Genomic DNA, 14,984 nt, shown 5'->3' on the forward strand with positions numbered 1-14,984 from the left:
GAGAGAAGAAAATATGAGAAGAAAATAATCCTAAGCAAAGCTAGTATAAAGATATTTAATAATAATAACTTGAAAAACCAAATTCAACAATGGAGGGATGGTTCTAAAAGGTTATGTAATAACTAAAAGGGATAATGAAGATTATATAACAACACAGTAAAAGCTTATGAAACTGCTGGGGCAGGGAGGTGGGTGCAGGTAGTTCACACCTAGAATCCCAGCACTTTGAGAGGCCAAGGCAGGCAAATCTCTCAGGTCCAAGATTTTGAGAACAGTCTGGGTAACATAGTGAGACCCCATCTCAGGCGCAGTGGCTCACACCTGTAATCCTAACACGTTGGGAGGCTGAGGTGAGCAGATTACCTGAGCTCAGGAGTTCGAGACCAGCCTGGGCGAAACCCTATCTCTACTAAAATACAAAAAAATAAAATAAAATAAAATGAGCCGGGCATGCCGGTGTGTGCCTGTAGTCCCAGCTACTCCGGAGGCTGAGGCAGGAGAGTCACTTGAACCCGGGAGGCGGAGGTTGCAGTGAGCCGAGATAGTGCCACTGCACTCCAGTCCCTGGTGACAGAGCGACACTCCAAATAAAAAACAAAAACAAAAACAAATTTTAAAAAAGCAACTGCTAGGGAGAAAACAAAGAACAAAATTTATGGTCAAAATGACTACAGCTGCATAGATACACCACGATTAAATTTACAGTGAAAAAAAAAACTGTGAAAGGAATTACATTAAAAATGTTCTTAGAGCTAGGTGTGGTGGTTCACACCTGTAATCGCAGTGTATTGGGATTCTAAGGCAGGAGAATCACTTGAGGCCACAAGTTTGAGATCAGCCTGAACAATACAGCAAGACCCCATCTCTACAAATTAAAAAATTAACTAGGCATCGTGGCACGCATCTGTATTACCAGCTACTCAAGAGGCTGAGACAGGAGGATCGCTTGAACCGAGGAAGTCAAGGCTACAGTGAACTATGATTGGGCCATTCATTGCTCTCCAGCCTGGGAGACAGAGCAAGATGTTATTTCATTTGTTTATAAAATAAATAAATAAATGTGTAAATGCCTTTAAATTGTATAGTCATGAGGTGGTTTATAACTGGGTTTTGTCTGGGCTTCCCTCCCATTTTTTAAGATCTTTCCTCTGTGTTCCAAATTTTCTATCTTGTGATTATAGCACTTTTTTGATGAAAAATTACTTCTAAACTTTTGTGCCAAGTTACTCAGCACTTTTACTATTTGAGAACATGGAAACTGATGGAAGAGTGTTACAAACTTACACAAATGCCAACAGAAAACTGAGATAAGATTCCTTATAAATATCATCAATGTGAAAAGTTAATACACAATACATATTAGTTGTGTACCATATCAAACGGCTGGTCAAACATCTGACTCACTGTCCCACTGGACAGCTTATCTTTGAGCACTACAGAAATAATTTGTTGGCATTATGACTCAGACCACCAGCAGACTATGGTACATATAAAATCTTCTCATTAAACTGCTACAGATGTTGTGAATACTATGTTAGTCGTTTCCAGTTTTGATTTTTTATTATTGCTGTTATGCCAACTCTGGAAGAGAAGGATTCTGAGCCCCAATCAAAAATACTACTAGGCAAGGTTCTTTATTCACACTTAGAAGAAATGGACACTATTTTATAGAGCCAGTAAACAATTATTCACAATAAAAGTTTGATCTGGGCTGGGCGCAGTGGTTCACATCTGTAATCCCGGCACTTTGGGAGGCCAAGGATGGTGGATAATCCTGGCACTTTGGGAGGCCAAAGATGGCGGACTGCCTGAGCTCAGGAGTTCGAGACTAGCCTGGGCAACACAGTGAAACCCTGTCTCTACTAAACTATGAAAAATAAGCCAGGCATGGCAGCATGCACCTGTAGTCCCAGCTACTCGGGAGGCTGAGGCAGGAGGCTCGCTTGAACGTGGGAGGCGGAAGTTGCAGTGAGCCAAGAGTGCAGCACTGCACTCCGGCCTGGGCAACGGAGCAAGACTCCCTCTCCATAAAAAAAAAAAGTTTGGTCTGATACAATATGTGAGAGACTACAATACAAAAAACAGATGAAAACATCTGTGCACTTCAAGTATATAACAGTTATTTTCTAAAAGTAGGAGGTGTTCTTCATCTTTTTTTCCCTGAGACAGGTCTCAAGTCTGTCGCATAGGCTGGAGTACAGTGGCCTGATCACAGCTCACTGCAGCCTCGTCCTCCAAGGCTCACAGGATCCTTCCACCTCAGCCTCCCAAGTAGCTGAGAGAGAAGGCACATGCCACTATGACCAACTAATTGTTTTCGTTTTTTGTAGAGACAGACTCTTGTTATGTTGCCAGGCTTGTCTTGAACTCCTGGTCTCAAGTGATCCTCCCACCTCAGCCTCCCAAAGTGCTGGATTACAGGCGTAAGCCACCATGGCTGGCAAGTTGTCCCCTTTTTCTTTTAACTACTCGTAAGAAGAAAATAGTATATATTACCAGAACATTTAAAGGTGGTTATTACCTATAAATACACAACTGATATTTTCAGTGAGATGACATCCACAAAAAATTAAGTTAGAAATATTCTTACCATTATCTTCAGTAAAAATGATACTATTTCAGTAAAGCATGACAGACACTGGAATCCCTATGCTATATATAGCAACCTAAATTGTTTGTTTAGTTTAATACTACTTAACAAGATTTAAGGTACATAAAAAATATCTTCTATAGGTTAACAAGGATATCCAGGACTTGAACTCATCTCTGTACCAAGCAGACCTAAGACATCTACAGAACTCTCCACCCCAAATCAACAAAAGATACACTCTTCTCAGCACCACATAGCACTTATTCTAAAACTGACCACATAATTGGAAGTAAAGCACTCTTCAGCAAACGTAAAAGAACACGAATCACAACAAATTGTCTCTCAGACCATAGTGCAATCAAATTAGAACTCAAAAAGATTAAGAAACTCACTCAAAACCACACAACTACATGGAAACTGAACAACCTGCTCCTGAATAACTACTGGGTAAATAACAAAATGAAGGCAGAAATAAAGATGTTCTTTGAAACCCATGAGAACAAAGACAAAATGTACCAGAATCTCTGGGACACATTTAAAGCAGTGTGTAGAGGGAAATTTATAGCACTAAATGCCCACAAGAGAAAGCAGGAAAGATCTAAAACTGACACCCTAACATCGCAATTAAAAGGATTAGAGAAGCAAGGGCAAACAAATTCAAAAGCTAGCAGAAGGCAAGAAATAACTAAGATCAGAGCAGAAGTGAAGGAGATACAGACACAAAAAACCCTTCAAAAAAATCAATGAATCCAGGAGCTGGTTTTTTTGAAAAGATCAACAAAATTGATAGACCCCAAAGCCTCACTCAAACACTGACAATTTTTTTTAAGTACTTTTCAAAACAAGTAAGCAAATATATATCATCTCAGCAAGTCATCTGTTATGGACAGGACACCTATATTCGAAAGAATAAGAAACAAAACAATATTAACTTTAACAAAATCTAACTTAAAAGGAGTATAAATATATTTTTAGTAACATTTTATTCTTATTTACAAAAGAAAAGAACACCTTGATAACAGAGTTTATAGAAGATTCTATTTCAACATTAAAGAAAGCTGGGAAAATGAAAATTTCTCCTTTTCTTCACCAAAGATTCCTGCAAAACCTCATTGACAAAAGTAGAATGAGTGCCATTTCACATACCTACCTATGTTTTAAAAAAAAGCTTATGGAACTTGGTCGGGCACAGTGGCTCACGCCTGTAATCCCAGCACTTTGGGAGGCCAAAGTTGGTGAATCGCTTAAGGACAGAGTTCAAGACCAGCCTGGTCAACATCATGAAACCCTGTCTCTACCAAAAATACAAAAAATTAGCTGGGCATGGTGGCAGGCACCTGTATTCCCAGCTACTTGGGAGACTGAAGCAGGAGAATCGCTTGAACCCAGGAGGCAGCGGTTGCAGTGAGCCGAGATAGCGCCACTGCACTCCAGCCTGGTGACAGAGCGGGACTCCATCTCAAAAAAACAAAAACAACAACAAAAAACACGTTAGGGAATTTGTCTGACAATCACTCATTGCCTTCCACTCTACCCAAACTCTAGTTTGCCAAAAAAATTAAAATGCTGGAGACATTTAAGAAATACATTTCCTGGCCGGGCGCGGTGGCTCAAGCCTGTAATCCCAGCACTTTGGGAGGCCAAGGCGGGCGGATCACGAGGTCAGGAGATCGAGACCATCCTGGCGAACACGGTGAAACCCCGTCTCTACTAAAAATACAAAAACTAGCCGGGCGAGGTGGCGGGCGCCTGTAGTCTCAGCTACTCGGGAGGCTGAGGCAGGAGAATGGCGGAAACCCGGGAGGCGGAGCTTGCGGTGAGCTGAGATCTGGCCACTGCACCCCAGCCTGGGCGACAGAGCCAGACTCCTCAAAAAAAAAAAAAAAGAAAAAGAAATACATTTCTTGCAAATGTACTACATTTTAAACTAACTTCAAAAGACAATTTCATTTTCATGCTACCAACATGAATTACTCTATAATATTTGGAAACTTACAAACAATAACTGTTTATCAGACTTCACCTCCTTGAAATCCTTCCTTGAAAGTTAAAAATCCACCTAACTGCCAAAAACAGGTTTCACTGCTGGTTAGAAATGTGCAGTTTTTAAAATGGTTTCATGGGGTGCAGTGTACACTGCTCAGGTGATGGGCGTACCAAAATCTCAGAAATCACCAGTAAATAACTTATCTGTGTAACCACACACCATCTGTTCCCCAAAAACTACTGAAATAATTTCTTTGAAACTACAAAAAAAGTCAAACACAAAACTTACAAAATTTAACTGAAAAATAAATATTAAAAAATAAATAAGGCCGGGCGCGGTGGCTCAAGCCTGTAATCCCAGCACTTTGGGAGGCCGAGACGGGCGGATCACGAGGTCAGGAGATCGAGACCATCCTGGCTAACACAGTGAAACCCCGTCTCTACTAAAAAATACAAAAACTAGCCGGGCGAGGTGGCGGGCGCCTGTAGTCCCAGCTACTCGGGAGGCTGAGGCAGGAGAATGGCGTGAACCCGGGAGGCGGAGCTTGCAGTCAGCTGAGAGCCGGCCACTGCACTCCAGCCCGGGCAACAGAGTGAGACTCTGTCTCAAAAAAAAAAAAAAAAAAAATTGTAAGGGTTTTGTTTTTGTTTTTGTTTTTGAGACAGAGTCTCGCTGTCACCCAGGCTAGAGTGCAGTGGCCGGCTCTCAGCTCACTGCAAGCTCCGCCTCCCGGGTTCACGCCATTCTCCTGCCTCAGCCTCCCGAGTAGCTGGGACTACAGGCGCCCCCCACCTCGCCCGGCTAGTTTTTTGTATTTTTTAGTAGAGACGGGGTTTCACCGTGTTAGCCAGGATGGTCTCGATCTCCTGACCTCGTGATCCACCCGTCTCGGCCTCCCAAAGTGCTGGGATTACAGGCTTGAGCCACCGCGCCCGGCTTGTTTTTGTTTTAACATAAATGATGTTTTATTCTAATTGGGTACTAGAGATCATCAGTTGTTTCTTTTGTTTATGAAACCTGCTGCCACCGGTAGGAAAATGCCAATCAGCTATATCTATAACTGATATATCCAACATTGTATTATTCACAATCAGTGCAAATTTACAAATTATTATGAATCAAAGCTAAATAAATAAAAAATGAAAGAAGCTTAACTAAAAATTGTTTTGGGATTTCTAATAAAATCTTTTCCTTATCAAGCTAGTAACTTTAAAAAACTGACTACAGAAAAGACAACAAGATTTTAGACTTTAATAAGAAGCAACACTTGGAAATAAAAGTATAACTTACTTTCTATTAACTTTTAATTGTCTTTCTAATTTAAGACCAAGATTTAAGTGCCTATTTTCTAAAAATTTTTTTTTTTTAAGACGGAGTCTCACTCTGTCACCCAGGGCTGGAGGGCAGTGGTGTGATCCCAGCTCAATGCAAGCTCCACCTCCCGGGTTCCCGGCATTCTCCTGCCTCAGCCTCCCAAATAGCTGGGACTACAGGCGTCCACCACTATGCCAGGCTAATTTTTTTTATTTTTATGAGAGATGGGGTTTCACCATAGATGGTCTCGATCTCCTGACCTCGTGATCTGCCCACCCTGGCCTCCCAAAATACTGGGATTACAGGCGTGAGCCACCGCGCCTGGCCTATTTTCTAATTTTAAAAAGCAGAAAGACAATTCTTTATTCAAGAACTAGCTAAATCTGTATTTATTAAAATGCAGCCTACTGATTAAAACTAGTAATTTATACCAGTAATTTGACCAAATTGCATTTTACTGTTGCACTAACTCAATTATCCAAGCTCTAACTTTAAAAGCATGCATAACTAATTTAAAAATCCATAATCGTACCATAAAATAATAATCATAGAATAAATATATACCTTTGGTAACAATGTCAAATTTAAAATGCTACTAAAAGAAGTATACCCATTAAAAATAAACAACCTTTATAATTTTAGTGCTTTCATAAACCCTATTACTTTGATATTACTTATACTACAGGCATATAATTTCAGTACATTATTAGACTGAAAGTAAAGTAACATTACTAAAACAGAGAAAATGATTAAGTAAAAGCACATTATTTACATGGACATTTTTCTACAATTTAGTAAAAAGACTAAAGTAAATCTGAATAAATACCAAATTTTACCTTTTCTGTATTGTAATATAAAGATTTCAAAGTAGTAAACAAGGGTGGGCAGCCTTTACTGAAGTTAACCCTCAGGAACTTATCCATTAGTTCTCTAAATCTTTCACCTAGAAACAAAAGCATACTTTGTTATTCTTTGGTTCATGCAAACAATTCTTAAAATGATTTTCTAAGTAAAAATAAAGCTCCCTCCTATCCAATTTATAAGCCCAAAAAGTCATACAGTTTTAAGTAGAGTAAAAGTTATCAACTATCCATTCTGAATTTAGCACAGTATCAAATATCTTTCCTAATCTCTCACTGACTAGCACACTTAGTCTACAGCTCAAAACCCTGCAATATGCAAAAAGCACTCTGCAGCAGACTATTGTAACCAGCACTATATTCAAGTGATAGCCAAAAGATCTTTTTAAACACTAAGTTGGTATTTACAAATGTCTTCCCAAATCAACTTGTCATTTACTTCAACATTCATTCATTCATCCACAATAATGTGTCAAGCACTTACTACATGCCAGGCACTGTTCTAGGTATTGGGGATATAGCAGTGATTAAAACTAAAAAAAAAAAATTAATTCTACCCTATAGAACTTAACATCTCAGTGAGTGAGGCCAATAATAAAGTAAATTGATGTTAGACATCAGACTGAGCCCTGGGCATTCTAACATTAGAACTAAAATAAACAACCTGTTTGCAACATCAAGTAAATAATTCTTTCATTGCTAAACCCCTACAAATGATTTTTGTCATCATCATTTGAAAGCAGAGAGTATTCAAAGAATTTTATTTTATTTTATTTTATTTTATTTTTTTTTTTTTTTGAGGCGGAGTCTCGCTCTGTCGCCCGGACTGGAGTGCAGTGGCCGGATCTCAGCTCACTGCAAGCTCCGCCTCCCAGGTTCACGCCATTCTCCTGCCTCAGCCTCCCGAGTAGCTGGGACTACAGGCGCCCGCCACTTCGCCCGGCTAGTTTTTGTATTTTTAGTAGAGATGGGGTTTCACCGTGTTAGCCAGGATGGTCTCGATCTCCTGACCTCGTGATCCGCCCGTCTCGGCCTCCCAAAGTGCTGGGATTACAGGCTTGAGCCACCGCGCCCGGCCCAGAATTTTAATTTTAAATACAGAGATACAAGAACTTTCTGACAGTATGGACTAATACATAAGCACATGGATTTACCTAATCATTTGGGGAAAAAAAACACACATATATGTCATGAACGATTTAGCCTCAAGTAGGATGATTGAAATGACCTCCTAAGATTTCTTAATGAATCACAACACTGCACAACAAAATCTAACAACCCAAAATGGTTATTTTTATTCGCTGTGACTGACCATGTTGAACAAAACATGCATGCATACTCAATATAATTAAATGTTATAAAAAAATTTAACTCCATTAACTATAAAGACTGTATTCAGATAATCTCTAATTTCTTAGTAGATCATATACAAAATACTGGGGTGTTTTTGTTTTTTGTTTTGAGACAGAGTCTCACGCTGTCACCCAGGCTGGAGTGAAGTGGCCTGGTCTCGGCTCACTGCAACCTCCACCTTCCAGGTTCAAGCAATTCTCCTGCCTCAGCCTCCCAAGTAGCTGAGACTACAGGCGTGTGCCACAACGCCCAGCTAATTTTTGTATTTTTAGTAGAGATGGGGTTTCACCATGTTGGCCAGGATAGTCTCAATCTCTTGACCTCATCATCCACCTGCCTTGGCCTCCCAAAGTGCTGGCATTACAAGTGTGAGTCACCATGCCTGACCAATACTTGTCTTTTGAAAAATCACAGAGGCTGGCCGCGGTGGCTCAAGCCTGTAATCCCAGCACTTTGGGAGGCCGAGATGGGCGGATCATGAGGTCAGGAGATCGAGACCATCCTGGCTAACACCGTGAAACCCCGTCTCTACTAAAAAATACAAAAAACGAGACGGGCGAGGTGGCGGGCGCCTGTAGTCCCAGCTACTCGGAAGGCTGAGGCAGGAGAATGGCGTAAACCCGGGAGGCGGGGCTTGCAGTGAGCTGAGATCCAGCCACTGCACGCCAGCCTGGGCGACAGAGCGAGACTCCGTCTCAAAAAAAAAAAAAAAAGAAAGAAAAATCACAGATTACGAAGACAACATAAAACTTAATCCTGGATTAAATTACACACCATTGCTTCTTTAAAAATCAAAAATAGTTTCAGAGAACGCATCTTTCCAGTAACTCCTCTGGTGTACAACAAAAGCTAACAAAATTGTGGGAGACTACAAGAGACGCTGTTTCTTAGAGGAATGCAGACTTCTCCACTTAATTGTATGCAACCTTGGGCAAATAACTTGTCCATTAAAAACCTCGGTTTTATCACTGTAAAATGAAGGCAATACCATCACTAGCCTCAAGAGTACACTTGTATGGCTCAAATGAGGTAAGATACAACAATAAACAATGTCTTCCACATAGTAATCACTCAATAAATGTCTCTTCTCTGATATCTGAGTTAATATTTTAGATTTTAGAGTTTTTATATTTTAGAGTTAATATTTTGTTTTCTATACTTGCAATCAACTGCTGAGAAAACAAGCCTTTTATCTCCACGGCAGAAGCTACTCTGAACTCCTCCTTGGTCAACTTTCTCAGTCTATTCAGATCACATTGGCAAATCTGATTTATTAGATTGTGCAGGTATGAAAAAAATGATGAAGCTCTTTAAGTGCTGATCCAGGACTAATCTCCAAATACGGAGTTAAGTGAAAAGAAAACCCAGGTTCGCAGCAATCCATCAATCCATGCTACCTCATGTTTGCAAAAAGCAGGGTGGGGGGTGTGACCTTAAACAAATCTACACACATTTTTGCTCACACATGCACAACATATTTGTAGAAGAATACATTATCAGCTGATCACAATGGATGTCTGCAGGGGAAGTAAACTTAGTTGCCAAGGGACAGACAAGAAAAAGACTTCATGAACTTATAAATTTTTTACCTAATTGGCAACTGTGTGAATTTATCACCTAAACAAGAAGCCCACAAAGCTACCCAACTGCTCAGTCACACACCGTATCCCCAAATTACTTATGATTTATCCATCTCATTTTTTCCATCAATTATTATATGCCTCTTTAGCATTACTGCTCACAAAACAGGTTACCTGAATAATTCTCAGATAGATACATAGCATGATGTCCCCAAAACATGATGTCCCTGTTTACACTAATTCCTAAAATAATTAGTGTAAACAGCAAGAATAGTCTGTTTCTGATTCACTGGAAATCCATTCTAAATAATGCAGCAAAATTTAATTAGTATTCTATGTTTAATACTCTGGATTATTTCCTTCCCTCTCTCTACCCTTCAGCCAGTCCATAATAGAACATGATGAATTAAACTAATTATTTTGAAAAGTACTTTTATCCCTTCATTATTTTTAGAGCACTTAATATTTTCGGGTGTTAGAAAATTTCCTTATTGTTCTGTGGTATGAAGCCCTTTTATGTAAAAAATGGAAAGGCTTTTTCAAAACTTTCACCTTGTATTCTCAAGATGCATCATTTTTCTTGAGGAAGATCTTATTGCTTTTGATAATGCCAAAATGGCTTTCTAATTGCACATAAAAGCATTTCTAGACAGGCAAAAAAATCATGAAATAGTCGGCTTTGCACAGATAAAATTAAATATTTGCATAATTTTATATATATTCATTGGAGCCTTGTAAATACACATATGTCAGAACCTCAAAGCGATGATGACCTTGAAAGCCTATGCCATCAGACTCCTCCACTGAGACCTGTTTTGTAAAAAGATTTTTATGGCATTTCAAAGACAGCATGTCCAAGGGAGTCTAGGATGGTTCCACTTTAACCTAGATCACACTTTACAGTAAAAAAAACTCTAGGCTCTTTCAGTAAAAATATATTTCCTACCCTATACTGCCACGTATTAAGGGCTTTTAGCAAACTTACATTGCCTATGGAAATAAATGTAGGCAGTATAAATCTGAAGCTCCATGTTCCAAATGAGAAAAAGAGAACAAAGAAGTCTTGTTCGTAATCTTAAAGCTAAGCGAGGTTTCTTTCTTTCCCAAGAAGCATATGAATGCATTTTAAAGCTCCTAAGGAAATACTCCCCCCTACACACAATATATTGTGAAACACAAAATATACCTTGAGACCAATAAAAGGAGGAGAAGTCAGACACTAAAGACCACATATGGTATGATTCCATTTATTTGAAATGTCCAAAAACAGGCAAATCCACAGGTACAGAAAGTAGACTGGTGGTTGCCAGCTACTATGGTGGAGGGGTGATAGGGAGTGAAATAGGTATGGGGTTTCTTTTTGGGGTCATGAAAAATTTCTGAAAGCAGATGGAGACGATGGTTGCACAACATGATTAATATACTAAAACACTGAATTGCACACTTTTTAAAAGTGAAGTTTACGGTATATGAATTCTATTTCAAAAAAGCTATTATTTTTTAAAACAAAGAGGAGAAGGAAGAAATACAGAAATGTAAACTTAAGCATCTTCCACAAGACACTTTTATTAGGGAAAATACTCCTCACTACGCATATACTCCCATCTTTGAAATTCACAAAGTGTATATTAAAAGCTCTGAGAAGTCCTATAGAAACCTGATAGCTGTGTCTAACCCAGTTTCCCAAACTTACTTGGCTGAAGAACAGCCCAAGCACAAGCACACCAATAACCTCCCCACCAAGCCTATTAATATCCCCTTGGACTTAATGTTCCCTGGAAAACATTAGAGAAATCTGCTCTCTGTGTTCTACAAAAACAAAACAAAAAAAAAGGAGGATCAGAAGAAACTACTCTTCATATGTGGAACTGAAATGCAATAGTATAAAATGAATTTTTAAAATCAACTTCTAGCTACTGTCTAATCAAATACATTTCTAAAGGGTATTTTACATATTTCACAAGCCAGTCAACTAAAAAATTTTAATTTTCATCAATCTTTTGGTAAAAATAAACTTATAACCCAAGAATTTAAACAAATATTTGCCACTCTGAGAATATAAAATATACTCCTCACCTCTCCAGAATACGTTTAAGTTATATTAGCTTTGTAGAGTCTGACTTGTATCAAAATACCAGAAGTCCCAATATACAATTCTTACAAATAAAATTAAAGACTTCAACAAAAACGTATACTTTTTAAAAAACTCAACAAAGATATTAGCTACCTGAAAAGCTAATATACTGTCTACCTCCTATGTAGCCCAAAAGTAAATGAGTTCAGCTACATACAATAACTTGACTCAAGGTCATGAATATACTATTGTACAATAAAAGCAAATCACAGAATACGTACCAGAGTACTCCTAGTTATATAAAGTACAAAAGCTGTTTTTATTTTCAGGAATACAAAATACATGGAGCTCTAAAAATAAAAGTAATGGCATGATAAAAAGCAAAACTCAGGAAAGTGGCTAACTGAGGGAATGATGACATTCTGTTCTTAAAACACCGTGGTGGGTGCAAATAGCTCACAACTGTTTCTTTGAATGTATGCTCAAAAAAGAAGATATAAAACTTCAAAACTATAGCTTGAGCCCAGGGGTTTGAGGCTGCAGTGATTGTGCCACTGCACTCCAGCTTCAGCCTGGTAACAGAGCAAGATCTTGACTCAAAAAAAAAAAAAACTTCAAAACTTTTACCACTCAAATCATGATACCACATATAATTTGTCACTAATTACAGGGAATTTACCTTCTAACTATGGTGCTTTTTTAAAAGTCACATAAGACAAGCAGTTTTTCTACCAATACATAATATTTGTACATATTTAGGCAGTACATGATATCTTGTTACACACAGAGAACGTGTAATGATCAAGTGAGGGTATTCAGGGTATCTATCGCCTTGATTACTTATCATTTCTATGTGTTGGGAACATTTCAAGTTCTCTCTTGCTATCCAGAAATATAGGATATATTGTTCTTAACTATAGTCCCCTTACTCTGTAAACACTGAAACTTATTCCTTCTATCTAACTGTATATTTGTATCCATTAACCAACCTCTCTTCATCTCCCCCCTACATCCCCCTTGCCAGCTCTGGTATCTACCTCTATGAGATCAACTTAAGAAAAGCAGTTTTATATTTATATAGGTAAGTTCAAATATTAAAATCAACATTTAGCTACACATTGAAGTATAACACTCTTATTAACATATAAATAATAAATTCACAACTGTTCACTCCCAACTCCAAGACTGCTGTAGACATAAACTCCGTAACAGAAACACGTTTCCAAAATATAAATTAACATTGAGTAATTTCGGCAAATAATTAGTATCATAAAAGACATCCTAATATTACCTGGGACAAGAGTCAAAGGTAATCTTCTGGGTGTAATTGCTTTGGGGTGCTGCTTACTAATTTCTTCATAAATTTGAAGCCTCTCTTCTAAAGTGCCTATTATCAGTAAATATGGGTGAGATTCATAGCATCAAAACTTTTATTCATGGTAAAATGCTAACAAACTTTTAAATGTTGTTATAAATAAAACTGCATTAACAATATTAAAGCTGCTTTCAATTTTGGCAAAAATGACATGTAAAGAACTCTGTGGTGGCGAAATACTATAATCCGTTAAGTCACTGTTTTAAACTCATCTCCAGAGAAATCCAAAACTTATTTCATCGCAAGATTCTAAACACAACCCAAATCACACATACGAGCCATCACAGACTCAAGATATGCTGCACTTCTCTATATTCCTTTAGCATACAACTCATGGAAAAGAAAATATTTTTATAATATATCTCTAATAACATATCTTACATAAACACTCTGAACCAAAGAAACCTACATATATCCCCATAAAAGCCTATAATGTCTGTTCATTGGGCTCAAAGGAGCAACAGTTTTAGGATTATTATTGCAAATGTTGAAAATATAAAAAGATAAACTAAACTTCCATGTTAACATTAACACTTAAAATCTTTAATGAAAGTCCATTATCCTTCCAAAAGACAAAATTATACTTCTAACAGAAACCTGTATCTTCCCTCCCAAGAGCCACCTAATTTTATAGTACCACATAAAGGATGTATCTATACATAAACTACATGTTACTCTGAAACAACAACACGCAAGCAAACAGGATCTGGGTGTAGTTTATCTTTCTAAAATAATGTCCTGCATAATTCACAAAAAGAGATTTATAAGCTATAAGATAATTTATAGTGGAATTTTAAGAAAACGCAAACCTGTTTTAGAATTATAACGTTTTAAGTAGATCTTAATCCAAATTCTGTCGTCTAAACCACAGAAAAATAACTATCCTAAGAATAACCCTGGGTGCTAGCAGACAAGGTATCTCTGTAGTGAATGTAGTGTTTTTAAGTATTGACACTCAACATTAATATCAAACATCAAGATTGTAAACACCATGCTTGAAGAGGTGTGATCTTGTTTAGACTCATTCCTTCCCCCAATAATATGTTTTGGAGCTCCAATTTGGTTGGATTTTAAGACCAAAGATATGTGGGGGGGGGGGGGGGGACCCTCACTCTCTGTTAATAATTTGGAGACTTCACAAAATATTAAAGACCCTTATACTAATACATAAATGCAACTGCATATAATTATTTTAAAAATACTCTCACATTCATGCCTCATCTTAGACAAAGACAAGCACCAAGTATGAAAACAATTCTCCACTACCCTAGATATAACAAGCTGTATAAATGTAATCAAATTAAGACAAAACTAAACATATTCAATACCCTACTTAAAGTCACAAGTTGGAGCAAGTTACCTAAAACAATAAAGTAGTGTAATTAGTTTTGTAATCAATACAAGAATCCTGATATATGGAACATATTATTCATTTTAGTAAAACATTAAAATATTTTTATTAATTGTAATGTTACTACTTTAAAGAAAAATCATAGTTAACCCGTTTTCAACCTTCATGCATATGAATTTTGCTGTTTTCTTCAGATTATTACTTTAATCAATATTGTGATTTTAATCATTTTCTTAAAAATATTTAAGAAAATAAACTTTTAACAATTTGCAGTGTATAATTTTAAACATAAAAAGAACATCTGAATTAATTAATACCACTGAGGATACAACAATTAAACTTTTCTTGTATCTTATACTACTATAAATGAATGTGGGTAGCTACCTATTTACCAAACGGTTTTTTTTTTTGTTTTTTTTTTTTGAGACGGAGTCTCGTTCTGTCGCCCAGGCTGGGGTGCAGTGGCCGGATCTCAGCTCACTGCAAGCTCCGCCTTTCGG

The 14,984-nt window shown here is 37.6% G+C and overlaps 1 protein-coding gene across 1 annotated transcript in view; it reads right to left on the reverse strand.

The window, feature by feature from the left end:
* NAA16 (N-alpha-acetyltransferase 16, NatA auxiliary subunit) overlaps window positions 1-14,984 on the reverse strand; it is a 68,974-nt gene that overhangs the window by 34,345 nt on the left and 19,645 nt on the right. Inside the window, 2 exon segments of the mRNA XM_033234205.1 lie at window positions 6,728-6,834; window positions 13,050-13,145. Of these exon segments, the coding sequence (XP_033090096.1) occupies window positions 6,728-6,834; window positions 13,050-13,145 (203 nt within the window).

Source organism: Trachypithecus francoisi, unplaced genomic scaffold (assembly GCF_009764315.1).
Source record: "Trachypithecus francoisi isolate TF-2019V2 unplaced genomic scaffold, Tfra_2.0 Contig01461, whole genome shotgun sequence".
In the NCBI taxonomy this organism is placed as follows: Eukaryota; Metazoa; Chordata; class Mammalia; order Primates; family Cercopithecidae; genus Trachypithecus; species Trachypithecus francoisi.